This window comes from Lampetra fluviatilis, chromosome 42 (assembly GCF_964198595.1).
Source record: "Lampetra fluviatilis chromosome 42, kcLamFluv1.1, whole genome shotgun sequence".
Classification (NCBI taxonomy): domain Eukaryota; kingdom Metazoa; phylum Chordata; class Hyperoartia; order Petromyzontiformes; family Petromyzontidae; genus Lampetra; species Lampetra fluviatilis.
In genome coordinates this window covers 5,085,194-5,112,735 of record NC_136316.1, presented here as the reverse complement: position 1 = coordinate 5,112,735, position 27,542 = coordinate 5,085,194, and the positions used below count along the sequence as shown (strand labels likewise).

General features: G+C 51.4%; 1 protein-coding gene across 1 annotated transcript in view; it reads left to right on the top strand.

The window, feature by feature from the left end:
• Positions 1 to 22,458, top strand: part of LOC144946670 (protein phosphatase 1 regulatory subunit 16A-like) — a 37,728-nt gene extending 15,270 nt beyond the window's left edge. The window contains exons 4-11 of the mRNA XM_078875746.1: positions 9,313 to 9,458; positions 10,110 to 10,213; positions 10,550 to 10,674; positions 12,159 to 12,284; positions 13,368 to 13,443; positions 14,383 to 14,512; positions 16,845 to 17,022; positions 18,249 to 22,458. Coding sequence (XP_078731872.1) covers positions 9,313 to 9,458; positions 10,110 to 10,213; positions 10,550 to 10,674; positions 12,159 to 12,284; positions 13,368 to 13,443; positions 14,383 to 14,512; positions 16,845 to 17,022; positions 18,249 to 19,148 — 1,785 coding nt within the window. The 3' untranslated portion in view covers positions 19,149 to 22,458. The remainder of the gene's footprint in view (positions 1 to 9,312; positions 9,459 to 10,109; positions 10,214 to 10,549; positions 10,675 to 12,158; positions 12,285 to 13,367; positions 13,444 to 14,382; positions 14,513 to 16,844; positions 17,023 to 18,248) is intronic.
• Positions 22,459 to 27,542: the final 5,084 nt, after the last annotated feature.

The following is a 27,542-nucleotide window of genomic DNA, read 5'->3' as shown; positions in this document are numbered from 1 at the left end:
GGGATGAGTTATCAACAAACTCCCACTCCACATAAAACAATCGTCTTCACTAAACTGCTTACGTTCCTCCCTTAAACCCCATCTCTTCTCCCGTGCCTACCCTACTGCTACTCCCTGCCCCGCCACCCAGCTACGACCAGGCTTACCCCAACCCCTATCACTCACTACCCCAACCCCTATCACTCACTACCCCAACCCCTATCACTCACTACCCCAACCCCTATCACTCACTACCCCAACCCCTATCACTCACTACCCCAACCCCTATCACTCACTACCCCAACCCCTATCACTCGCTACCCCGACCCCTATCACTCACTACCCCAACCCCTATCACTCACTACCCCAACCCCTATCACTCACTACCCCAACCCCTATCACTACCCCAACCCCTATCACTCACTACCCCAACCCCTATCACTACCCCAACCCCTATCACTACCCCAACCCCTATCACTCACTACCCCAACCCCTATCACTCACTACCCCAACCCCTATCACTCACTACCCCAACCCCTATCACTACCCCAACCCCTATCACTCACTACCCCAACCCCTATCACTCACTACCCCAACCCCTATCACTCACTACCCCAACCCCTATCACTACCCCAACCCCTATCACTCACTACCCCAACCCCTATCACTCACTACCCCAACCCCTATCACTCACTACCCCAACCCCTATCACTACCCCAACCCCTATCACTAGCCCAACCCCTATCACTCACTACCCCAACCCCTATCACTCACTACCCCAACCCCTATCACTCACTACCCCAACCCCTATCACTACCCCAACCCCTATCACTACCCCAACCCCTATCACTCACTACCCCAACCCCTATCACTCACTACCCCAACCCCTATCACTCACTACCCCAACCCCTATCACTCACTACCCCAACCCCTATCACTCACTACCCCAACCCCTATTACTACCCCAACCCCTATCACTCACTACCCCAACCCCTATCACTCACTACCCCAACCCCTATCACTCACTACCCCAACCCCTATCACTCACTACCCCAACCCCTATCACTAACCCAACCCCTATCACTACCCCAACCCCTATCACTCACTACCCCAACCCCTATCACTACCCCTATCACTACCCTTACCCCTATCACTCACTACCCCAAACCCTATCACTCACTACCCCAACCCCTATCACTCACTACCCCAACCCCTATCACTACCACAACCCCTATCACTACCCCAACCCCTATCACTCACTACCCCAACCCCTATCACTACCCCAACCCCTATCACTACCCCAACCCCTATCACTCACTACCCCAACCCCTATTACTACCCCAACCCCTATCACTACCCCAACTCCTATCACTCACTACCCCAAACCCTATCACTCACTACCCCAACCCCTATCACTCACTACCCCAACCCCTATCACTACCCCAACCCCTATCACTACCCCAACCCCTATCACTCACTACCCCAACCCCTATCACTACCCCAACCCCTATCACTACCCCAACCCCTATCACTCACTACCCCAACCCCTATTACTACCCCAACCCCTATCACTACCCCAACTCCTATCACTCACTACCCCAACCCCTATCACTCGCGTCCCCTACCCCTCTTTAATAACTGCCACATGTCCTCACACCGTCACCATAGCCACACCACCAATTTTAATAACCCCACTCTTTATTTGAGCCACTATCATCTCATGTACAATTTAATAATATAATTATTGGAAAGTGCCCTGGGCCAAGGCGCTACCTAAATCTACAAAAAGATAAGTTAGGTACCCAGACGTGGTGCCAGCTGCTGCAAATTGTATCCCGTGGCGAGATGTTAGCTCCCTCGCCTGGTATGCAGGGGGTCGTGGGTTTGATCCCGACCCTGACGCCTGCTGTATATTTGGAGTTTGCGTCTCTCTCTCCACCCCCCCATGGTCTCGTAGATTTTTTTCCGGGTCCTCCGGTTTTCCCCCCCACATTTAGAATCGACGTGCGTTTAGAGTATTGGGCTGCTATAAATTTCCACGTGAAGAGCCAGTTCGTTGAGCTATCATTTGTGGCCTGGTCGCTTCTGAAACAGAGCTATGAAGCTCAGTGGGCCTCGGTAAAAATAAAACATAGTAGTAGTAAGTAAGTTAAAGTTAACTTCGGGAAGGCATTCGCAATATTTTTTGTGTGCGGTCATCCACCAACCCTCACTGCTGCTGCAGCTGCCTCCACAGTTTTTTTGTTAAATAGTTTAGTGAACGTGACATACCGGACTTGTAGTCCACAGGTCACCAGGGTTCAATTTAATCTCCCTTCACAGCGGTTGAAATGTTGGAGCAAGTTTCTCAAATTGCCCCCCCCCCCCCTCCTCGCCCCCCCCTCCCACCATCACCGCCGCCTATGTCCACCCGGCAATGTAATGAATGGGTTCAACACGGTTAGTTGATCGGCATGTCGTTTGTGGTAGGGTAATGTGTGGGTGCTCCCATTTCCTCGAGCGGAACCTCTTTCTACAGCAGTGACGTGAAAACGGAATCACAGAGCTGCACCTCAATCTTCTCATTCGTAAACTTTTATATATATATAAAGTAGTTGGCCAGATATTCTTTGGGTCTTTCGGCAAAGTCACGTAGATAGGTTGAAAGAAAATAACGAAAAACTACGACGTTTCGATCACAACACAAGCAGTCGTCATCAGGAGGAGAAAAAAGGAAAGCTGCTGAGGCAGACTGTTTTAAAGGTTTGAAATGTTAATGTGATAAATTAGCAAGTTAATGTGATAAATTAGCATGTTAATGTGATAAATTAGCAAGTTAATGTGATAAATTTGCATGTTAATGTGATAAATTAGCATGTTAATGTGATAAATTAGCAAGTTAATGTGATAAATTTGCATGTAAATGTGATAAATTAGCATGTTAATGTGATAAATTAGCATGTTAATGTAAGATCAGAGAGCAACCTCCACGACGAGGGCACGGAAGTGGCTATGTGACAGATTAACATGTTAACGTACATTAACATGTTAACGTACATTAACATGTTAACGTACATTAACATGTTAATGTACGTTAACATGCTAATCTCTCACATTAGCCCCACCCACTTCGTTTATGACCCTTGGGCTACACCCATTTTAAACCTTTAAAACAGTGCCTCAGCAGCTTTCCTCCCGATGACGACTGCTTGTGTTGTGATCGAAACGTCGTAGTTTTTTGTTATTTTCTTTCAACCTATCTACGTGACTTTACCGAAAGACCCAAAGAATATCAATTCCTGCCGTCATGAAAGCTTTAAGTCAAGATGTAGCTGGCCAGATGTGACCCCCTTGCGAATGAATCCAGAGACTCGGTAAGGCGTGTATATATGTGTGTGTGTTACATGTGTAGCGCACAGCGCTATGGAATCGGCGGCCCAACATCAATGACGGTTATCTGAACCAGTTCTGGGCCTCCCCTAGATTGACTCGGCATCAAATGAGTACCTGGTGCTGTGTGTAAACATCGCCACTGGGAAGACGATAGCGGCCGAGCGTGGTGCTGGCCACCCACTCCCTCGTGTGCCGTGCCGGCCTTCATAGGTGCTTGCTTACAGCACTTCCCCCAGCAGTCTGTTAAGGCTACAAGGGGGATCTTTGTTACATGTGTAAAGGAGATCCAGCCCAGATAAGCCTTGAACTTCGTCTATATTACGTGGTCGGCGCAGCGCGTCACACATCAGGGAATTATCTTCTTGGTTCTTTCGGTAAAGTCACGTAGAAGGGAAGTAATACAACATAATAAAATATTATGTTTTATTTTTATTATTTTATATATATTTTATAATAAAATAATAAAAATAAAACATAATATTTTATTATAATAAAATAATAAAAATAAAACATAATATTTTATTATGTTATATTTTTATTATTTTATTACTTCCCTTCTACGTGACTTTACCGAAAGAACCAAGAAGATGAATCCCTGCAGTCACGAAAGCTTTAAATCGAAATCAGGGAATTACTTCGTTCAGGTGCCGCCCTGAACCCGCTTTCCTCCGTCCCTTTTGTCCCCTTCCCCCTTCCTTTCTGGAACGTTTCCTGACTCCACCAAACCCATTCGTCGTTTCTCCAAACAGTCTCGCAACCGGCTCCTCATTTGCACTGGGATTCCCCCCTCCCCCACCGCGGGCTCTTTCAAATTCACCCTGACGACCAATCGGATTTGGACGGTCCTCCATCTTCCAATCAGATTGCGGGCCCTATGTTGGCTCCTCCTGGGGACAGCTCCTTGGCCAATGAGAGTCAAGCGCACTGTTCGAACAACTCACGAGTCATTACGTTACGTCCGCAAATTTGCGCGCGTTATAAATTGCGTCATTATTGTTATTAAGACCCGGTGGGCATTTATTTATTTTCTAGCCGGGGTCTCGGCAACCGAAATAGCAAGAAGAGACAATTTTTTTCGAATTCGGTACAAGCCTCAATATTCCAATAGCCGCAATGCATGTGAGTACATACGTACGTACACACAAGTTCAACTTAATTTATTAGGTATAGCCCTGTGAGCCATTCGGCTCTTGAATCGGGTGCAACCGCAACAAACAAAAAACAAAAACATGAACAAGAAAACATCTTAAAGTGACTATGTGCAAACAGAAAATCCAAGAAAAGACAGCAAAATATTGCAGAAAAAGCACCGTACACCAACAATGTGTGCAAAAATCCCAGTGGGATGCAAGTCAAACAACAACAACCACAAGACAACTTAGATTAAGGCCATCAGTCTAACTCTGTACTGCAACAAACAAACATGGTCAAACCAAAAAACTTTTCGAAAATCACCAAAATAAAGCCATGAAAGCAATGAAACAGTGATCATAGGAACTGTGACCGAATTTTCACAATAAACGACGTCAACAACATGTACCACCAAAACCCTGCAGCCATAGCTGGCTGCATGAGTCACTCCACAACAGTAGGAGCATCAGTCGGAGTGTCAACATTTTTCAATGCACCTTTAAGATCAGCGCACTAAATCAAAACACAGATCATACTTTGCAGCGATCATCCGGAGCGAAACATTGTATTTTAGGCCACTGAATTGCAGTTGCAGCTAGGGGTGTACAACTCCTCTAGAGCACGAAGCAGTCTTTGAAGAGCCACACGCGGCTCCGGAGCCACAGGTTTTCCCACCCCTGACATCGCCCTTTTGTCAATCCACTGCTGGATGAGGGCCTCCCCACGTGTTGGGTTTATGGTAGGGGTTAATTGATCGCACATCACCACGCTGATCCGGTGCAGATCGGCGAAGTTGAATGGGAGGAAAAACACCTGGGAGCATAGAAGTACAGCGCAACCCTTGGATGCTGCTGTCCGCTACGTGGCCCCGCATGCGCTATGACGACCCGTTTGTGTTTGGTGGTGTTCGCCCATCCAAGCACTAACCAGCCTCACAAACAGCTTAGCTTTTGAGATCGTCAGGCGATATCCCCAGGTGATTTGACTATAGGCAGTGGGGCGTTAATGGGTGAATACATAATTTATATTGGTATTCTGTTGAACGCGATCGGTGTTTTCACGACACACACACACACCGCGCCAAAAATTTCTGACCAGCAATACAGCATTGTTCAGCATATTTCCCTTGAACTCAAAAGTTTCCACCGTGACTTACACACACACACAAGGGCGCGCATCCATGCACGTGCGCACACACAAAATAACTCGTAAACAAAGCAGAGAAGAATGCTGTCGACTGCCATTTGATATGGGCGTAAACAATGAAGAAAAACCATGCAGAAGCATTGAATTGTGTTGTAACGCCTTTCAACACCTGCTTGAAGTATTTTAGTAGCGATAATAACAATGGTAGCGCTCGGGCCAAACGTGCAGGAAGCAGTTTGTCCACAGGCCGCGATGAAACCATGGGGCTTGCATAGCAGCTCTGCCCAGGATGGCGCACCTAGGCAGGCAGGACCGGGACACCGTGGTGGGTCCTTTTAGCGCTGGTTTTATCTCGTTCACGTTTTGAAATGCTGCTCTTTTTACGTATTTTTGCGTTTTGCCGGATAGTTATGGTTGCCCAGCCTGCACTATTATTATGATTGGGTTTTCTTATCATTTACAAATTCTATTTTGTTGGCATTAGCCAAACTCGTGTGGCCCATACAGTGGAGGTGGGCACTCCACACACCGTACACAGTGCCCAGAGGCAGACTTTGCAGCAGTGAGCATTGCTCACGATGTTGTGCCGATGAGTCCTAATGAGGACAAAACTGATCCCCAGTTGGTCATCGATGCATCACTGCTGCTGCTGCCAGTCGGCCATGGTGACCACAATGCAATTCTTCAGGAAACGCTGCTGGGTTTTGTTACGCACGTGTAAGTCTCGTTTGAAACGCAATTTTTTTTGTCAAACATATAAGAAAACAATTCTGGTTTTCTCTCAGAATAAGTCTCGAATAACAACAAAGTTTTGTTCATATCGAATCATCATTACGAGAGTTGCAGTACCCATCCCCCCTTTACGGATGGACGGAGAGAGTGACGGAGGTTTAGGCAGAAACGATTTCGAGCTTAGTTGTGCAACCGTTAAGAAAACCACGTCGATTGACCTCTCTCGGAGTAAGGGTCACCTCTTGACCGAAACTTGGCGGGCCGCGTTCCTCACCGGTGTCGCGTTGCCAAGCTATTTTAAATGCGTGACGGCGATGACGTTACGTAAGCAGGGGGAGCGGAGCCGGCACTGCCAAGAATTTCAGCTTGGAGTTTGCATTTAACAGCCGGTTGAAGTCACGGTCGGGGGGTCGAACGAGCCCCTTCGTCACACCGAGATCCTTGGCGTAACGGTCAGCACGCTGGACTTTCGATCCAGAGGTCACCGATTCGATCCGATCTCCCGGCAGTGCGGCTGGAATGTTTGGGAGAGTTCATGAAATCCCCACCCCCTTGCCTTTCTCCATCTAGCGGTATAAATGGGTACATTCTATTTCGTGTCTTATCGGCAAGTCGCGAGTGGTGGGGTAAAGTGTGGGTACCCCTACCCAGCGTGAAAGAGTAGACCAAATGCACTTTTAAGAGGGAAGTTTTCCAGTGCTCCCTCTAGCGGAGCGCCCTTTCTGTCAGCAGTGGCGCGAGTAGGATATTTCACGGCTGCACTTCTATCTTCTTTCAATGATGAAACGAGTAGTGCCAGAGGTGACCAGGTGGGCTCGGAGATGAGAGTGCCGAGCTGGCAGCGCTGAAGGGGCCGTGGGTTCGACTCTGTGTTTCAATCGCCGTTGTCAAGCGTACGTTTTGGTGTGTAAACATTCATGAATTGGCCAAAAACACCTTTATATTTCGAGGGGGGGGATTTTGTGTCGGTACACCGAGTGACCTCTGACTTTCCTACTCACCCACGGTTCTTCATCGCTCCTCTGAGTCGTCCTCTCTGTTGTAGAGCGAGCGAAAATACCGCGCGGTGGCGTGTTAAACGAGTTGAAAGTCCGTTAACTATTATTTTCCACTTGCCTAATTCCCTAACAGCAACGCAGCGATTAACTGTAAACGACGTCCACACTGCGTCATCTTGACGAGAGCTACCGTGAGCCAAGATTATAGACGTACGGAGCTAATGCGTTAACGCGTACAGCCGTCGCTGCAAAGGCCGAACGTTTATCTTGTCGTGTGTAGATTTTATGTAGCGCCTTGACCCAAGGCGCTTACCCCATTGGTCAACACACTTTTTTTGGCATAAGGTATTCCAACGGTTTTAATGTAATTTTGGGGTGCTGATTCCAAATCTGGCATCAGTTTTTGTCTATCACATCAGGTTTTTGAGATATCAAATATTGCATTTTTAATAAAAACTTGCAGAAGAAAAATATTAAATAAATGTGGATATCTACATAAAATTTTATTATAAACACACTATCCTAAAAATACAGCACCATATTTTAACACTAAAGCAGTCACTGACTCGCAACAACTTGCAATCATAAGTGACAGAGTTTATTTTGGGTAAATTCAATGAAAATGGGATATGCCGATTGCATAAAATGAGATGTGATAGAGCAAATCTGAGATCAGATTTGGAATAGGCACCCTGAACTTAGTCTAGAACAGCGGCAAAAGTCCAGGCCAGAAAAAAAAGTTGTTTTTTTGTTGACCAGTTTAATATTGTGCGTGAGATTGATAGTGGTTAAATCAAGAGTGGGGTTATTCAAAGTGGTGGTGTCGTTGTTGTGGTCACGGTTAGGAGGACAGGAGGGAGTGGTTAAGAAGTGGTTGGGTAGGCCTGGTCGTAGCCGGGGGGCAGGGAGTAGCAGTAGGGGTTGTAGGAGTGATAGGGGTTGGGATAGTGATAGGGGTAGTGATACGGGTAGGGGTAGTGATAGGGGTAGTGATAGGGGTAGTGATAGGGGTAGTGATAGGGGTTGGGGTAGGGATAGGGTTAGTGATGAGGGTAGGGGTAATGATAGGTTTAGTGATATGGGTAGTGATAGGGGTAGTGATAGGGGTAGTGGTAGGGGTAGTGATATGGGTAGTGATAGGGGTAGTGCTAGGGGTAGTGGTAGGGGTAGTGATAGGTTTAGTGATATGGGTAGTGATAGGGGTAGTGATAGGGGTAGTGATAGGGGTAGTAATTGGGGTAGTGATAGGGGTAGTGATAGGGGTAATGATAGGGGTAGTGATAGGGGTAGTAATTGGGGTAGTGATAGGGGTAGTGATAGGGGTAGTAATTGGGGTAGTGATAGGGGTAGTGATAGGGGTAATGATTGGGGTAGTGATAGGGATAGTGATAGGGGTTGGGGTAGTGATAGGGGTAGTGATAGGGGTAGTGATAGGGGTAGTAATTGGGGTAGTGATAGGGGTAGTGATAGGGGTAATGATTGGGGTAGTGATAGGGATAGTGATAGGGGTTGGGGTAGTGATAGGGGTAGTGATTGGGTAGTGATAGGGGTAGTGATAGGGGTAGTGGTAGAGGTAGTGATAGGGGTAGTGATAGGGGTAGTGATAGGGGTAGTGATAGGGGTAGTGATAGGGGTAGTGATAGGGGTAGTGATAGGGGTAGTGATAGGGGTAGTGATAGGGGTAGTGATAGGGGTAGTGATAGGGGTAGTGATAGGGGTAGTGATAGGGGAAGTGATAGGGGTAGTGATAGGGGAAGTGATAGGGGAAGTGATAGGGGTAGTGATAGGGGTAGTGATAGGGGTAGTGATTGGGGTTGCGGTAAGCCTGGTCGTAGCTGGGAGGCGGAAGCAGGGAGTAGCAGTTGCAGGATGGGCTAAGGGAGAAGGGATGGGGGGAGTTGTTTTAAGGGAGGAATGGCTCATTGACTTTCGCTGTCCCCCCCCCCCATCCTAGTGCTGCATCGATGACTTCGAGGAGGTGCTCAAGCTGCTGCTGGCGTACGGCGCCAGCGTCAACGCTGTGGACAGCGAGCTGTGGACGCCCCTGCACGCGGCCGCCACCTGTGGCCACCTGCACCTCGCCCGGCAGCTCGTCGAGCAGTGAGTGGCGGAGCCGGCGCTGAGTGATGGCAGTGGAGAGCCTACGGCCCAAGGGCCGGATGTGGTCCACAAATGCATTGATAATGGGCCACGGGACAGATAGGACCTGTGACTTCATTCCACACGACCCTTGAATTTACTTCACACGACCCATGACTTCCCGTCACACGGCCCACAACTTAATTCCACACAGCCCGTGTTTTCATTCCACACAGCCCATGCTTTCATTCCACAAAGCTCATGTTTTCATTCCACACAGCCCGTGTTTTCATTCCACACAGCCCGTGTTTTCATTCCACATGACCCATGACTTCCTTCTACACGACCCATGACCTCATTCCACACGACCCGTGACCTCATTCCACGCGACCCGTGACTCCATTCCACACGGCCTACGTTCCCGGTGGACCCGAGGTCGATTCCCGCTCACGGCCAACACCAGTGACAATTATCTGAGCCGGTCCCGGGCGCTCCCCTAGGTCAACTCGGCCTCAAATGAGTACTAAGTGCCATGTGTAATAACGTTGCCGGACGTGGTGCTGGCGACCCGCCCCCTCGTGTGCCATGCCGGCCTTCATAGGCGCTCGCTAACGGCACTTGCCCCAACAGTCTGTTCAGGCTATACGGGGGATCTTTGTCTTTGTATGGCAGTGGCGCGGATCTGCTGGCCGTGAACGCCGACGGGAACATGCCCTACGACATCTGCGAGGATGAGGTCACCCTCGACTACATCGAGACAGCCATGGCTTCCAAAGGTACGACGACTGTGTCCGATGCCATTCTCTATCCACCACCAACGCCGTGTTGGTGGTGATTTTGCTGGTGGTGATGGAATTGCTGGTCGCGGTGTTAATGATGTTGCTAGTGGTACCTACTCATGCACTGACTCAATTACTCATTCACTCACTTATCCACTCACTCACCCACCCACTCACTCACCCACTCACTCACCCGCATGTTTGTACTCACCCATTCACACACTCGTGTTTGTGTGTCCCATGTGTGACCTCCACATTTCTGCCCGTTGCTGCTGCCGCTTCTGCCGGTGCTGCTTCTGCTGTTGCTGCTGCTGCTGCTGTTTGCTGTTGCAGGCATCACCCAGGAGACCATCAACAGCAAGCGCTGCGCCACCGAGCTGAGCATGATCCACGACATACAGGCAGTGTCACGCAGCGGAGAGAACCTGGACGGACGCGACGAGCACGGGGCCACGCTGGTGATGACATCATACTGCCCCCCCCTCCCCCCACTTCATATCATTATTCTTGAAATTTTGTATGCAGTTAATTCCCGTTGAACGCGCGTTTTTGCTTTAACGCGTTTTTTTTCTTTACGAAACGTTTTTCCCTTGACGCGCCACCGCGCCCGCTGTAACGCGAGTCTGGTAACACGTGACGGACGACTTTTCTCAGCGGCATGGGCATTGCAGGCGTTGTCCGGTGATACTGGGAGCTGGCGCCGTAGTACTCAGTACCGGTACTGTAGTACTGTACCGTAGTACCGATACGTGCTTTGACACACGTCGTGCCTTCCCCTTCTTCCTTGGCTCTTGTTCCAGCGACATGTTTGTGTGCATAGCGTCAACACGTAGCAACATCTCTAGAAATACTACGCAAACACATTTAAAACGGCGTACCGCAGTGTCAAATAACAACGATAAAACGACAGGCTGGATAGAATGCCCCGTACCCCCCCGCCTTTGAATTTTCAGGAACGCAACCTCTGCGTTAGACATGCATACATACACACTTATATCCTTTTATGGGATGCTGCCGTGGTATAACGGTCAGCACGCTGAGCTTGCGATGGTAAGGTCTCTGGCTTCGATTCCATCTCCCGGCGCGGCGGTTTGAAACAATTGAGGCGAGTTTCTTAAACCCCCCCCTCCCCTCCCCCCGCCGCCTCTGTCCACCGAGCGGTGTCAATGGGTCGCACCACGGTTAATCGGCGGCTTGCACAATGGAAAGTTTGGGTGCTCCCACCGCTTCCAAAGGCGTCCGGTCCCAGCGTGGAAGTGTGAAGGTGGTCAAATAATAAAGCCCCTCCGGAGTAGGCTGTCGATCTCCCCCTTGTGGGGGGGAGAGGCAACTCTCGCCAGCGGGGATCTGAAGCAAAGAGATATTGCAGGGCTGCACCTTTACCTTGTCTATGCGGGCATGTGTGTGTCTGTGTGTGCGTGCATGTGTGTGTGTGTGTCTGTGCGTGTCTGTGTGTGTGTGTCTTGTGTGTGTGTGTCTGTGTGTGTGTGTGTGTCTGTGTGTGTGTGTGTGTGTGTCTGTGTGTGTGTCTGTGTGTGTGTCTGTGTGTGTGTGTGTGTGTCTGTGTGTGTGTGTGTGTCTGTGTGTGTGTGTCTGTGTGTGTCTGTGTGTGTGTGTCTGTGTGTGTGTCTGTGTATGGGGAGCGGTAGTGTAGCGGTTAGCGCGCTGCGCTACAAACCTGGCGACCCGGGTTCGATTCCTGCTCACGGCCAACATCAGTGACGATTATCTAAACCGGTCCTGGGCCTCCCCTAGGTCGACTCAGCCTCAAATGAGTACCTGGTGTGGTGTGTAAACATCGCCACTGGGGAGACAAAGGCGGCCGGGCGTGGTGCTGGCCACCCACCCCCTCGTGTGCCGTGCCGGCCTTCATAGGTGCTCGCTTAACAGCACTTGCCCCAACAGTCTGTTAAGGCTACGCGGGGGATCTTTGTCTTTGCAGCTGCACATAGCGGCGGCGCACGGCTACCTGCGCGCTGCGGAGCTGCTGCTGGAGCTGGGGGTGAGCGTGGAGTGCAAGGACCGCGACGGCTGGGAGCCACTGCACGCAGCCGCGTGCTGGGGTCAGGTAGGGTCACGGTGGCTCGGAGATGTCATCCAACATCGCCTGGTCGTGCAGGAGGTCGTGGGTTCGATCCCGACCCTGACGACGCTTGTTGTCTATTTGGAGTTTGCGTCCCTCTCTCTCTGTCTCTCCCCGTGGTCGCGTGGATTTTTCTCCGGGTCCTCCGGTTTTTTGCCTCCGCCTGGAGAATCAACGTGCTTTTAGAGTATTTGGCCTCGATAAATGTCCACGTGATAAGCCACTTCGTTGGGCTATCATTTGTGGGCCGGGTCGCTTGTGAAAAAGAGCCAGGAAGCTCAGTGGGCCTTACCTGGGAAAATAAAAAGTTAATTTTTATAATTTAAGGGTGAGCCCACAAAGGCAACAGATACCCCTGTACAGCCTTAAAATATTGTTGGAGAAAGCGAACATCTATGAAGGCCGGCACGGCACACGAGGGGGTGGGTGGCCAACACCACGTCAAACAAACCCGCCTTTGTTTCCTTGGTGCTGGTGTTAACACACCGCACGACACAATTTAAGGCTGAGTCGACCTAGGGGAGGCCCAGGACTGGTTCAGATATTCGTCATCGATGTCGGATGTCAGTTGGCAATCAAACTCGGGTCGCCAACTTAGTGCAGTGAGCACTAACTACTCCACTTGTGCCCCCTATACACAGACAGAAAGAGAAGGACACAAATCCCCCGTATAACCTTTAACAGAATGCTGGGGCAAGTGCTGTTAGCAAGCACCTGTAAAGACCAATCTACGCACGAGGCGGTGGCGTGGCCAGCACCACGCCCGGCTGCTCTTGCCTCCCCCATTCTGACGTTTATACACCGCACCGTGTACTAATTTAAGGCTGAGTCGACCTCAAAAATTGTCCGCAAACGGTTCAAATACCACCTTGCGCACCGCTGCTGAGTAAAGCGCGAGGTCGACATCACCCTCGCGGGTTTTTTCACGGTCGTGCTGTCCAGGGGATGATGTCCGGCGTTTCGTTCCGAGCAACTGGGAGCTTCTTCAGAAACCGAACATTCGGCGATTCGATCGACTCGTTAGCTCACCCGTTCCTTCGCAATCCCCTCCTTTCCCCGCGTCCGCAGCTGGAAATGGCCGAGGTGCTGGTGTCTCACGGAGCGAGCTTCGATGCCAAGACCTACCAAGACGAGACGCCGGTTGGTGAGTTGAGTGGGCCAGGTTTCGGTTGCGGTGACGCGCCCCCCCCCCCCCCTGGCGGTATAGCTGCGTTTGCCGCTTGTTTGCAAGGGGCGCGCGGTTCGAAGTCGGGCAGGTCGCCCTGGTCAATACGTCTGCTTCACCGGTGGACGTTCAAGGTCCCGCCGACGTGAATCGTCGAGAGTAGAGGCCGTCGCGTCCTTGCCGCCTTCACAGTCCACACTTTCGTCAAATTTAATAACCATAACAAAGAGTGCACATGGCAAGGTGACACGATTGAGGTTTACAGAAACAGAATCGGAATGTTTATTTATACTGGAGGAATACGACGCGCTATAAAGCGCTCTTTCACAGATGTCCAACAGGGACGGGTAAGAAAGTTACTACAACAGACGATACAGGAAAGGCAAAGAATCACCGAAAAACATACAAATTAAACTAAACCACATCCCCATCTTTACCCGGCATAGCCCACTGAGGTTCCACATCATAGCAATATCGCCGCCCTTCTCTCTGTGAAACCTCACGTCTCCGCTTGCCCGTGCCGCGTCTCACACTCGCGCACCCTTCCGCCAGCAGCGGTGTCAGCCAGTTATTGCAGGGCTGCACCTTTTGCCGATTCGATCTCCCGGCACGCACGTTGAAATGATGGGGGAAGTTTCTTCAATTCCGCACCCCCCCCCCTCCCACCACCTCCGTCCACAGTTAGTTGATGGTCGCATGTGGTGGGGTAGAGTTTGGGTACTCCTACCCCTTCCAAGACATCTGCCCAGTGTGAAAGGTGAGTCCAAATTGCCCTCTATGGGGGGGAGGGCGGGGATCATCTCGGAGTATCCCTTCCGCCAGCAGTGGCCGTGAGCGAGTAACTGCAGGGCTGCACCTTTGACCGCTCCCACGTCTCGTAACGCGATGGCGCGACGCTGCTGCTGCTGCCCACGACAGACCTGTGCGAGGACGACGACATGCGGCAGAGGCTCGTTGACCTGAAGATGAAGAGGGACGCCATCATGAGGACCCAGGGCCACGCGAGGTCCTCGTTGCAGAGGAAGACTTCCAGCGTTGGCAGCCGGGGGTACGTGACGATGAGATTTCTTTATTTTTTACCGGCAGCAGGGCGGCACGTTGGTAACACTCGTAGCTCAGGGCGCGTGAGAAGGGCCCATTGGTTAATGTGTGGGAGGTTAGACGTTCTCCCCCCCTCCCCTGTTCTGCAGAATGTGTGTGTGTGTTATTCTTGCGTGTGAGCGAGTCTGTGGGAAGCGGTAGTGCAACGGTTAGCACGCTGCGCTACGAACCTGGCGACCCAAGTTCAATTCCCGCTCACAGCCAACAACATTGACGATTTTCTTAGCCGGTCCTGAGCCTCCCCTAGGTCGACTCAGCCTGAAATGAATACTTGGCCCAGTGTGTAAACATTGCCTTTGTGGAGACAAAGGCGGCCGGGCGTGATACTGGCCACCTATCCCCTCGTGTGCCGTGCTGGCCTTCAAAGGTGCTCATTAACAGTACTTTCCCTAACAGCCTGTTTGGGCTAGACTCGTTGGTCTTTGGTCTTGTCTGAGTGTGTAAATACAGTACAGGTAGTCCTCTACTTACGACGGAGATGCGTTACGACGATCCCATCGTAAGTCAAAAATATCGTAAGTCGAAGATGGCCTAGCCTACCCAGGAGTCTTACAGAATGTTGATAATTTAGCAAAACAGAGCAATTTACAGTACCGTACTGTATAAACTATATACTGTATGTATTTATTAATTACAATACTGTATTGCACAGTAAAATGTGAAGTGAAAAAAACAAGGTAAGTTCTTAGCCTACCTATATGACCTGCAATTTAATAGAAAGTTTTTTCGGGAAACAATCCTATCTGCTATAAAAACTTTTAACGTAAATTGAACGTATGTATCGTGGTAACCTTATTATGAAATCGCTAAAGCTACGTATCATACATGCATTGAACGTATCGTAACGTATCATAATGTCCTGTACTCGCCAAGATTATGTCCGTCGTCTGCACACTTGAACGATGTTAGGTTGTTGATGGCAATTTTGTCGTATCGCTATCGCCATCGTAAGATCGAAATATCGTAAGTCGGACCATCGTAACTCGGGAACTACCTGTATATGTGAGTGGGGAGCGGTAGTGTGGCGGTTTACACTGCGCTACGAACCCGGCGACCCGAGTTCGATTCCCAGCCACAACCAAGAACAGTGGCGATTATCTGAACCGGTCCTGGGCCTCTCCTAGGTCGACTCAGCCTCGTGTGTAAACGCAATCAGAATAAACATCAGACATTGGAGAGACAATGTGGCCGGGGGCGTGGTGCTGGCCACCCACCTGAAACGTGCGCCGTGCCGGCCTTCATAGGTGCTGCTCGCTAACGGCACTTGCCCCAACAGCCTGTCAAGAGCCACGGGTGATCTCTGCCCATAATAAAGGTTGTTGTTTATGGGTTAGATCGCGTAAATATAAATGTGTCATTAACCCACCACCACACACAGCCATTAGTAACGTTTTGCCACGTGAACAAGACGTGCGAGTTGTTAGTTACTACTTCAGCACACCGGCGTGTTGGAGAGTAAACCCCGCAACGTTTACAATCCTGGTAACTGTGACGCTTCGCCGGTGACGACAACAACCACCTTCAATCAGGGATTTTTGCTAGAAGTGGGTTAACGATGCATTTACACTCACGCGTTCTACATACCTGTCAGCCCGCACACGGTTTACCCGTATCCTTGTTCAGGAAAATTGAGTATTCAGGTCCATACGGCATACGGCCGTTTCAATACTTGCAAAAAAAATGTGTCTCTTTGTTTGTGTTTTTCCATTGTGATGAACGTTGGGATTTATAAGGGCACGGGGTGCTCAATAAGGTCTGAATTTGTCATAAGGTAGGCACTGATAAGGGGTTGACAGATATGGAGACCCACAGAGACCCCACAGAGACCCCACAGAGACCCCACAGAGACCCCACAGAGACCCCACAGAGACCCCACAGAGATCCCACAGAGACCCCACAGAGACCCCACAGAGACCCACAAACCCACAGAAATGCTTATCTGTCAACCCACATGGCTTACCCCATATTCTTGTACGGGGGAAATTGAGTTTTCAGGTCCGTGCGGCATACAGCTGTTTCAATACGGGCAGCAACAAACATCGCTATTTGTGTTTCTCCCTTGTGACTTTGTCGGATGAACGTTGAGATTTATGAGGGGCACGGAGTGACCAACAAGGTCTGAATTGGTCTGTAATGAGGTAGGCACCGATAAGGGGTTGACAGCTATGGATCTAACCCGTGAAAACCTTCATTGTGAATGACGTGGGTCCTACGTGCGAAAGGGGGGGGGCGATCTACGTCGGGGTGATCTCCCTCCGCCTGTTGTGCGTGCGACGCAGCAAGGTGAGCCGCCGCGTGAGCGTCAACGAACGGAGCGACCTCTACCGGCGCGAGCACCGTGAGGAGGCCACCCTGTGGATGAAGCTGGACAGCGCCGGGGTCGGCGCGCGGGCGGCGGCGGCCGACGACGACGACGCAGACGGCGCCGGGCCGCAGGCCGTACAGAGAGCGCGGCAGGTGAGGGTGGCGCTGCTGGCGGTGTGGGTGGGTGGCGGCGGTGGTGGCGGGCGGCGCTGGTGAGAAGCAGTCGCGCTTGGCGCGCTGCGCTACGAACCCGGCGACCCGAGTTCGATTCCCCGCTAACGGCACAACGCCGGTGACGATTCTCTGAACCGGTGCTGGGCCTCCCCTAGGTCGACTCGGCCTCAAATGAGTACCTGGTGCGGTGTGTCAACGTCGCCACTGGGAAGACGAGGGGTGGTGCTGAAAACCCAACCCCTCATGTGGCGTGTCAGCCTTCGTAGGCGCTCGCTTAACAGCACTTGGCCCCAACAGACTGTTAAGGCTATGTGGCGACTCTTTGTCTTTGGTGGCGGTGATGAGAGTTGGCACAGTAGGAGGCACAGCTGGTGCATCTGCCAGTCATCTCAGTTATGCAACTCCCGGCGCCTGGGTCTGTCCCGTGACCTCCTGTCAGCGAGCCTTCGACACTTCACGTGGCCTCAGAGTGCATCTTGCCTGGCACAGGCGCCGTGGTGCCGTCACCACCACTTCGTGGTGAATGACGGCTTTTGTTGATGAGAGTTTGTGATGAGAATGGTGATGTTGATGGTGGTGGTAACGATGTTGATAGAGTTGGTGATGGCGGGTGGTGGCAACAACGTTGACTATAATGATCGGTGATTGTACTAGTAATGACCATTATGGTAAAGATGGTGATAATGAAGATAATAATGTTGATGATGACGGTGGTGGTGACAATGTGGATGACGACGATGACGGTGACGGTGACGATGATGAAAAGGACGACGACAATCGTGGCAATAGCGGCAGCGGTGACAACCGCGCCGGCGTTAACCAATATTGTCGGTCAACACGGCGGTCAAAGTCACGACGAGGACAACGGTGACCAATGGAGGTCATGGGTGCCACCTCGACCCTGACGCCTGCTGTATATTTGGAGTTTGCGTGTCTCTCTCTCTCCGCGTGACCGTGTGGATTTTTATCCGGGTCCTCCGGTTTTTACCTCCATATTTAGAATCAAGATCACGCGTTTAGAGTATTTTGGCTGCTGTACATTTCCCCGTGATGATGATGAGCCACTTCGTTGAGCTATCATGTGTGACCAGGTCCCTTCTGAAAAAGAGCCACGTAGCTCAGTGGGCCTCACCTGGTAAAATAAAAAATAGTTTTAAGTAGTTAGTTCGATGACGACGTTGACGATTCACTTGTATGCCGCGCAGAACGGGGGACTCGCCGAAGCCCCGAGCCGCAACGCCGCTCCGCACAAATCCGGCAGAGCCCCCAAACCGCCGCACCAAGCGGCCTCCGTGTGCTCCCCGCGGGCCTCCGGGCAGCCGCACGCCACCGCCTCCACGTCGGCAGCGGCGGTGACGGCGGCGGTGGCGGCGGCGGCCGCGGTGGCAACCGGCGCCGCCCGCGTCCCGGCGTTTCTGGACGACGCCGTCGCGGTCGCCGCCGCCGCCGAACCCGCGGCGCTCCACCGCACGCCGTCGTACGTCGACACGCTGCGCAGGCGCGCCGGCAACTCTGGGCTGGCCCATCACTCCACGTCGTCGCTGCACCACCACCACCACCATCACCACCACCATCAGCACCAGCAACAGCAGCACGAACAGGAATCGTCCGCCTCCGACGGTCACCTGACCAACCTCTCGTCGCCCGACAAAGTGAACCTTTCGTCGGGCTCTCCGACGCCGCCCGCTAGCCTCTCCCCTCCTCTCCCGGCTGGCGGCGGCATCGGCGGCGAAGCAACCGCGGTGGAGGCGGAGCCGGCCATGAGCCGGGCTCGCTCTCGGCAGACGCTCGCCGAGCTCAAGCGGCAACGTGCGGCGGCGATGCTGCGCGGGAGGGCGCTCTCCCTCGAGGGGCTCGCCCTCTCGCTGCTGCCGTCCACTGCCGGCAGAACGTTGGCCGTCAACGGGGGACTGCCCGTCGTTCCGGAGGAGGCGGCGGCCGCAGGAGGGCGAGGAGGAGGAGTGGCGCCGCGTCCTGCCGCGTCGTACACTTCGTTGACGGCGACGCCGCCGCAGTACGACCCGCCGCTCATCAAGTTCCGCTCGATGAACTCGCTGGACATCGTCGGAGAGGCGAGGAACACGCGGTGCTGCGTCGTGATGTGACGACGGATGTGGCGATGACGACTGCGACCGATAACACCCGGATTTGTCCCGTGGCCCCTTGCCAGCAGAGAGCAAGCCTTCCGCGCTCGCACGCGTTGGCCTCAAAGTGCACACTCGCAGGGCGCATGAATCGTGGTGACATCTCCGCCACCTAGTGGCGAATAGGAGATGCTACTGCTGCTGTTACCAACAGCAGCAACAGGGGGCATAATTGGCAGTAGCAGCCACGGTATCGAGTCGCATGTATGTATGCTGTTTGTTTCCTGGCCGACTGGTATTTTTCGGGCTGTTTGGGCCTCGGTTCGGCAACCGTAATATAATATAAAAAAAAGAAAACGTCCAAAAAGTCTTAAGCATGCTGTGAAAACCCTAACTGGAGGAACACAAAAGTCACAAACCTGAAGGAGCCAAGAGGTTTTGGAATGGAAGTCCTGTTGGCTTTGTAATTTGAACGACCGCTTTGCAAACGGTTGCGTTTTATACTGTAATTCAAAGTGGTACCTTGTGAGCTCGACATTGCAATATCGTTATTTTCTAACGGTTTAATTTTGCTTTTTATTTATGATCGTTAACTCGGACGGAGCCTGCAAATGCGCGATATTTCTTAATTTTCATCGTCTCCAAATGCGGTTGCAATCGAACACTTTCATAATCCTTGTTCGTGTCGTCGTGCTATCAACGGTGGAACCTTTCCCACCGTGGACGAAATTATTTAGCGGGATGTTTTGTCCTCACGTAAGAAACTGTTGCGGTCCTTCCCATAGAAAATAGTAGAACCAGAAAACCCCGAACTTAGACGTCACATTTATTTTTCGACAGCCCAGCGCGCGCGCCCTCGAGCAATTACTTCCTCTCGAAGTAATCTCGCGACTCGATCAAATCGCCGGCGACTGCTTTTTCCGCACCCGGGGTGAGCGGCCGCGCGGCGAGCGAACTGAAACGGAGCGTTCAGGATCGCAGCTTGCAGCGCGTAACGAAACCCGTCGGTCCCATCTCCACCGAGGGTAAAGCCGGTTTGCGCAGGTTGCTTGCAACTCGTTGCAAGAGACGTCCACGTAGAAACGATTTGGGTTGTGCGCAACTGATCGCTTGGGTGCGGAGGTGTACGACGTGGCTTAGGTTTTCGCGGTTGTGTGTTTTTGGGTTGTACCGCGTGTTAAGGGGCGCCACGGTGGCTAGATGTTAACTACCTCGCCTGGTATGCAGGAGGTCGTGGGTTTGATCCCGACCCTGACACCTGGGTATATTTGGAGTTTGCGTCTCTCTCCCCGTGGTCGCGTGGATTTCTCTCCTGGTCCTCCGTTTTTTTCCCCTCCACATTTAGAATTAACGTCACGCGTTTAAGAGTATTTGGCCAATTTCCACGTGATGATGATAAGCCCACTCCGTTGAGCTACCCTTTGTGGCCAGGTCGCTTCTGAAAAAGAGCCACATAGCTCAGTGGGGCCCTCCCGGAGACAAACAATCTACCCGGTATTAACCAGGGCGGCGGCCGCTGGGTTTGAACCCGCGAGACCTCTGCGACCTCTGCGACCTCTGCGACCTCTGCGACCTCTGCGACCTCTGCGACCTCTGCGACCTCTGCGACCAGCGGGTGAACTCGCTAGCCGCCGCCGGGCCCCGTCGTTGCCGCCCCCCCCCCCCTCCCAACGTGCACCGCTCCACGCGCTCGAAGCTCCTTCAAGAGAGGGCGAGCGCCTCGTATCCCGATGGAGCTGCCAGCGTGCGGAGCGTGCGGAGCGAAACGTCGGACAACCCCTCCGAGCTGCGATGGAGGGTCAGTTGCGAACGCGCATCGTGGCAAGATATCCATAAAACAGTCATAACACGTAGTAGTACGGCTTTCGCGACCAATATTATATCCATAAAAAAGTTTTTTTTTGGGTTAGACCGCCACCACCTGTGAAAAAACACATTCCTGCGGAGGGAGCTGGTAGGAACGTTGGGTTGCTCGGTCAATGGCCAGGGTCAACGGCGGCGTGGTGTATTCCGCGAATATGCCCGACTGTGAGGGCGGGCACAAGCCGGTGTGAGTAGGTTAAACATTGAGTTTGATAAGGGCACCACGGGGTGACCAGCCCCTCCCCACCCAGCCCCACCCCTCCCACCCCACCCAGCCCCTCCCCACCCTCCCCTCTCCACCCAGCCCCACCCCTCCCATCTTTGGATGCACGACGGACGGACACAATAATCCCCTGTGGGCTGGTGGAACCAGGAGGTTCCTACCAGTAAAAGTTGCCAATTAGTTACTGCTTCAGCACTAACTTGTCTGTTGGGGACTAAACCCACAACATTTACTATTCGAGTTTGACATTTCGCTGGTGATTACAACCAACCTCATCGGCGAAACGGGGGACTTCTTTGTAGTTTTATATTTACCCGATCTAACCCAAAACAACTTTTATTATGGGTATCTAGAAACACCGAGTGACCAATAAGCAAATATCCCTGAAATCTGACACGGCGAATGTAGCATTTAGCAACTCCAAAGAGTTGGAACAGAGTTCGCGAAACGTTTTAGATGGTTCTCGAAGGTCGATTGTCTCTCGCTCTCTGCGCCGCACTGTCAAAGATAATCATCTCAACGTGAAGCGTTTACCCACGAAGGCCTCGCTGATTCTCAGTCCTCTCGTTATTGGGTGATGGGGGGTGGGGCGGGGTGGGGGGTGGGGTGGGGGGGGTTGGAAGGGGGGGGATGCCCCGCTTGGGAATTTTAATATTCCAATATCAGCTCTGACGATGGTAATAACGCTCGCGCAAAAGCACCCGGAGGACTGAGGACACTCATCCGTACTAAAGAGCACTAAAACTACGCCGTGCTGCCCGAGGCCTTAACCTACTTGCTGTACCGCCCTTGTGTAACCACGCCACTGCGTGGTCCTACACACGTGGTTCTCGCATACCATCGTCATCTCCCGATTTTGCGCCAAATCGGCAGTTCTGCAAGCTCATACCTTCGTGAGTCACCAACCCCGCCACCTACCTTGACAACCATACGCACACGTACAGCCCACTGGATGAGGTCATCCGCCACACTGTGTGGGTCGTGGGAGGGTCGTTTGACTGTATTTCGCCACGCCGGTCAGTGCGGGTTTTTACCCGTCGAGAGCTGCAGTCCTCGGCAAGACGGGATGGGCCGGCGTTGTGCCTTGCTGGGCTTTTTTTTTTGTTCCCCCGAAGCCGGCACGCAAACGTCCGATCGATGCCCTTGGTTGACGCGTGTGAAGCGTAGCCTATCGCTAAGCTTCACAGACGGCTTAAAGTCTAATTCTAGATTTGAAGCTTTCGTGACTGCAAGGATTCATACTCTTAAGTTTTTTCGGTAAAGTCACGTAGGTAAAAAATAATAAAAATAAAATAAATAAGTGATTTCATTGATTTGTTTTTATTTATTATTATTTTATTTTTATTCTTTTTTACCTACGTGACTTTACCGAAAAAACCTAAGAGGCCTAAAGTCCGCCAGTAGGGAGCCACGGTGGCTGTGCGTAATCCCAATTGAGTGTGCATTTACAGGTAGTTAAACCTAACAAAAAAATTGCATATTTGGGCCGTAGAAACAGTGGCGTGCAACAGTGGCCCCCGCTCCGCGAAGCAGCGAGCGCGCGTGGGTACGGTCGATACGCGCCAACCGCCGCGGTATTAACCAGGGCGGGCACTCGCTTCAAACCACGGAAAACCTCTGCCGCCGGGCCGCGTCACCGCAAGCCGGGTCTCTGACCGTCGCACCTGTAACCTGGCGGCTCGATTTTGTGAGTTAATTTTTATTTGTTTCTTCTTCTCACGTCTGAAGTCGTTTTCAGCGAAACGTCGCCGGAGCGGCGGCGAGAGTTTCGTCCGTCGTTTGTGAAACACCCCGCCGTAGTTATTCCGTCCGCTAGTTTTGTTTCGACAGATTTACCCCCTGATGTAAGGGCGGGGAGGGGCGGGGAGGGTGGGCTAACTCCGTCACCACTTAAAGCCCGTAACTTATACACTGGATTTTGTTGTTGTTGTTGTATTTATTGTCGCACGCTTTCATTCTCGGGCGGAACTTTTCCGTCGAGTGCAATTTTGTAAAAGCGACGGCGATGAGGGCGGAATGATAAAAGTGATCGCCACGAGAGCTCCAACGGGGCGCGCGCTCGGGCTGCTGTGAATTCACGGTGGAGCAAAAAAAAAGTCACTCGTTCTCCGCATTCTCCAGATTTTGAGACGCCCCAGAAAGTAGGACGCACCCCACCCAAATCCGGTCACACGCAACAACGGCGACGACATTACAGATAAGTGGCGGTGTGACGTCACCGCGCCACTTGTGCCAGGCTAGGTGCACTTCGAGGCCGTCGCGTGGAGCGTCGAAGGCTACGCGCCACTGGCAGGAGGTCACGGGACAGACTCGGGTGTTATGGGATGACTGACTTGAGATGACTGGCAGATGCACCGCACGTGCTCCCCACTGTGCCAACAATGAATGGGCGAAGACAAAAGATCCCCCTCCGTATAGCCTTTAACAGGCTGTCGGGGCAAGCGCTGTCAGCGAGCACCTATGAAGGCTGGAACAGTACACGAGGGGGTGGGTGGCCAGCACTACTTGTTTCTCGCACTAACACATTAACACGCGCACACACACAGCTACCGAATTATAGATGCACCTCAAACGTTTGCTTCAAAATACTGGAGAATACGGTAATGTGTTTTGCTTTCCGTAGCATTTCTGTGAATTCTCAATATTTTTTTTTGGGGGGGGGGTGTTTTGTCCCCCGCCCCTCTCATCTCGAATGTTGCTATCGGCGTTGTGTTCGTGGGGTGAGTGTTTATTGAAACCCCATTCGGAGCCCCTCGCGAGTGAGCAGTGCACCACCTTGAGTAAGCGAATTGCCTTCTTGGTCGTGATTGTAATTGTTGTTGTTCCTGACAGGGCGCCATTTACGGCGTGGCAACTTGAGAGGGAGCGCGTTGAGACGCGGCTAAGCGACTCTCATCTCACCGCATCTCATCTCACCGCATCTCATCTCACCGCATCCGAGAGGGATACTCCCCTCCCCCCACCTCCCTCCCAGTGGCAGCTTTCCCTGTGGAGCGCAAGGCGACTCGGCACCTGCCAGTAGGAAGCGCAGGGGGCACGAGGGTTACGCAGAGCAAGCATCGCGGCCACCGCCCCCCTACCGGCATAGACTGGCAGTAGGGGGGTGGTGGGCACGGTGATTGCTGTGCGTTTCCCAGTCGAGTCGATTGCAGGCGGTTTTGTGAAAATACGGCAAGTGTGAACCACGCCGCCGCCGCCGGCAAACGATGGCCGGCCCGTCGTGGACGTGCGCCGTGTTTTTTGGCCGGTTGACGCTCGCCGCCGCAGTAACGTTACCGGCGTCCCCTCCTCCATCCCGCGGGACATGACCATTATGAACGAATTGTCGGGCGAATGCAACGTGACGCTAAATCCCAATTTCGGTCGGTTGTGACTGCGTTCGCCGGTGCAGTGTTCGTGCCTTAAGCTTGAAATGGTAACCCGTTAGGAAGGTAGATATTTTTGGAAAGTTTTGTCTGAAGAATTTTTCACGAAACTTGCGACGGTGTCGAACGCTTTTCGCCTCTCGACTCGCCAGACAATCGCAGTCGCTGTTCGTCGTTTTTTTTTTGGGCAATAATTTTTTCCCCGTCATTATCACCACCGCGTTCGACGCCGTGGTCGTGCCGCCCTCCGACGTTATCCCCCCCCCCCCCACAAGTCGTGCCACTCTGCGTCTTGCTCGATGTTTCGCTTCCTGAAGAAGCTGTGGGCGCGCGAAACGTCGGACATCGTGCCGAACGACGACAACAACGACGATGACAACACGTGGCACTGCCCGAAGGCACAAATGAGAGCCAACAGTGACGGGAGTGATCACTGTGTTACCCAGCAAACCCTCGAATTGAGTCTCGAGACGCATTTTCAAGAGGGTGCTGCTGCAGGGTGTTTTTAGCCACCTTGATGGCATTCGTATGAATCGTAGGAGGAAACTGAAGGTAACACACTCGGCCTCCTCACAGAGAGGTCTGCATCCAGCTTGCTGTGCAGCCTATTGCTTCCACATCTTAGCCATGAGCGTATATCGTTCTCGCACACACGCAATGGCCTTCTGACCGAATCGGATCGCCGAAACCAAGCAGGCTGGCGCCTGGATGGCGCACGGATGGGCGACCACCGTGCACTGATAGCAGGGCAGCCAAATCCATTGTTGTACTGTACCACACTCTATGTTCCCGCGTCTACCCACCGCGCACTTTCACCGACCGGTGCGGTGAAGTATGGTCCAATAACCACCTCTGCCAGGGGCCGCACGGCGTAGGAAGGAGGCCCTCATCCAGCAGTGGATTGATAGAGGCTGTACAGTACTTGTGTACTCAGTGGCTGGTCAACGTGTTGCCACCATTCGTTTCTTTCAAGTGAATAAATTGCGCAAATTTTGTCTGTCGTTTTCGTCTTAAACATTCCCTATCTTTTTTTTAAAGAAAAAATTTAAAAAAATGTTTTGGCTCTTGCCGAATTATATTTTTATTTGTGGGGGGGGGGGGTGGAATTTCCCGCCCCCCAAATCCACAAAGAGGAAAGCGGTCCGTTGACGCGAATGTTAAATCGTAGCTTTTTAATGTTCAGTAGGAAATGTATATACACAAAAAATAAACGAATATCGCCGGTATATTTTGGGAAAAGATGATTTCACTAACTTGAGAGAGGGGGGAAAAAAACCACACAAATCGTGTAAACGAGTTGACATTGTAGGTGCTTAGTCACTGTGACTGACATAGAGTTTATTCTAAGCCGTTTAGAAAAAAATACCACACGTGTCGCGTCAGCTGTAAACATTGCATCGTGCCTCGGATTGTTTAAATGCATCCCCAGGGGGGTGTTTAGTTTCTCGCACTGAATGTGCGTTCTCATTGTTTGACGACTGCTGCTGCGTTGGCAGTGGTGGACAAGTTGGGTAAACAACAACAACAACAGCAACTCAGCACGTTCGTCAATAAAACTGTGTCCTTTTAACAAAAATGTAAAAAATGTTTATAATCGGTGACGTTTCGGACCTTTTGATCAATAAAATATTTTGTGCTCAGAAGTGTCTGTCACTGCCCCGAAACGTTGCCTGTTTTTTTTTCCCTTTTTAAAGCCACACACACACACGAGTGTTACTTTTGAACATGTAGGCTTTCGCGACCAATATCATCCATAATTGTGTGGGGTTAGATCGCGTAAATATATAAATGTGTCGTTAAACTCAACACTTACCCGACAGCCAATTGGTAAGGTTTGTCACGTAAACCAGTCGTGTTTACGATTGGCATGTTCTGTGACGGGTTTAACGCAGAGGTCACAAACGGGTTTTGATTCCTTACCCGTACCCGGCCGCACCAGGGTCACAAACGGGTACCCGTACCTGGCCGGGTACGGGTAGGGTACGGGTATCGGGTACCTGATTGCGACCTCTGGGATGAAGCCATGTTGCAGGCGCGGGTGGGTTGATTCTAGGAACTTGAATTGTGAGAAGAGACAAGACGTTGGGAAATGAGTGACAGTTACTCACCAGTGACTCACGGTCTACCCGTACCCGGCCGCACCAGGGTAGCAAACGGGTACCTGTACCCGGCCGGGTACGGGTAGCCGGGTAGGGAACGGGTATCGGGTACCCGGTTGCGACCTCTGGTTTAACGCCACATTCATGCGATCTAATCCCAAAAAAAACTGTATTATGGAAGTGTTATTATTCACGAATGTGTTGTGGGTTTTTTTTATTTTTTACGGGTCTCTGGTCGACAAGGGACTCGAGTAGGTGACACGTGACTTCGTATGAGTCAGAGCCCTCGCGAGAAGGTTGATATACTGGATGTGGTGCGCTGCATGTGGAAAATATTTACCGAGTCGCTAAAGCGGACGGACGGAGGAGACCCGGCTGAAGTTAAGCCCCTTGGGGATGCAAGTTTAAAATCAATTGTTTGGTTGTCGTAAATGTTATTTTTTTCTTCTTCTTGGTTCTTTCGGTAAAGTCACGTAGAAGGGAAGTAATAAAGTAATAAAAAAAATTATTTTTGTATTTTTATTTATTGTTCTATTAATATATTTATTTATTCTCTATTTTTTTATTTTATATATAAAAATAAAATAATAATTAAATATTTTTTATTATTTTATTACTTCCCTTCTACGTGACTTTACCGAAATAACCAAGAAGATGAATCCCTGCAGTCACGAAAGCTTTAAATCGAAATTTGTTCTTTTTTTATTACAATTGGTGGAACTTTGAACATTAAATCTTTGATTGGTTCTTTTTTGCAACACTGAGTAAATATATTTAACTCTTCATTTGTATTTCTATTAAACTATTGACAATTTAAAACTAAAATAATCTGGCCGCTGTCACGAATTCAATTTACAGTCCGAAA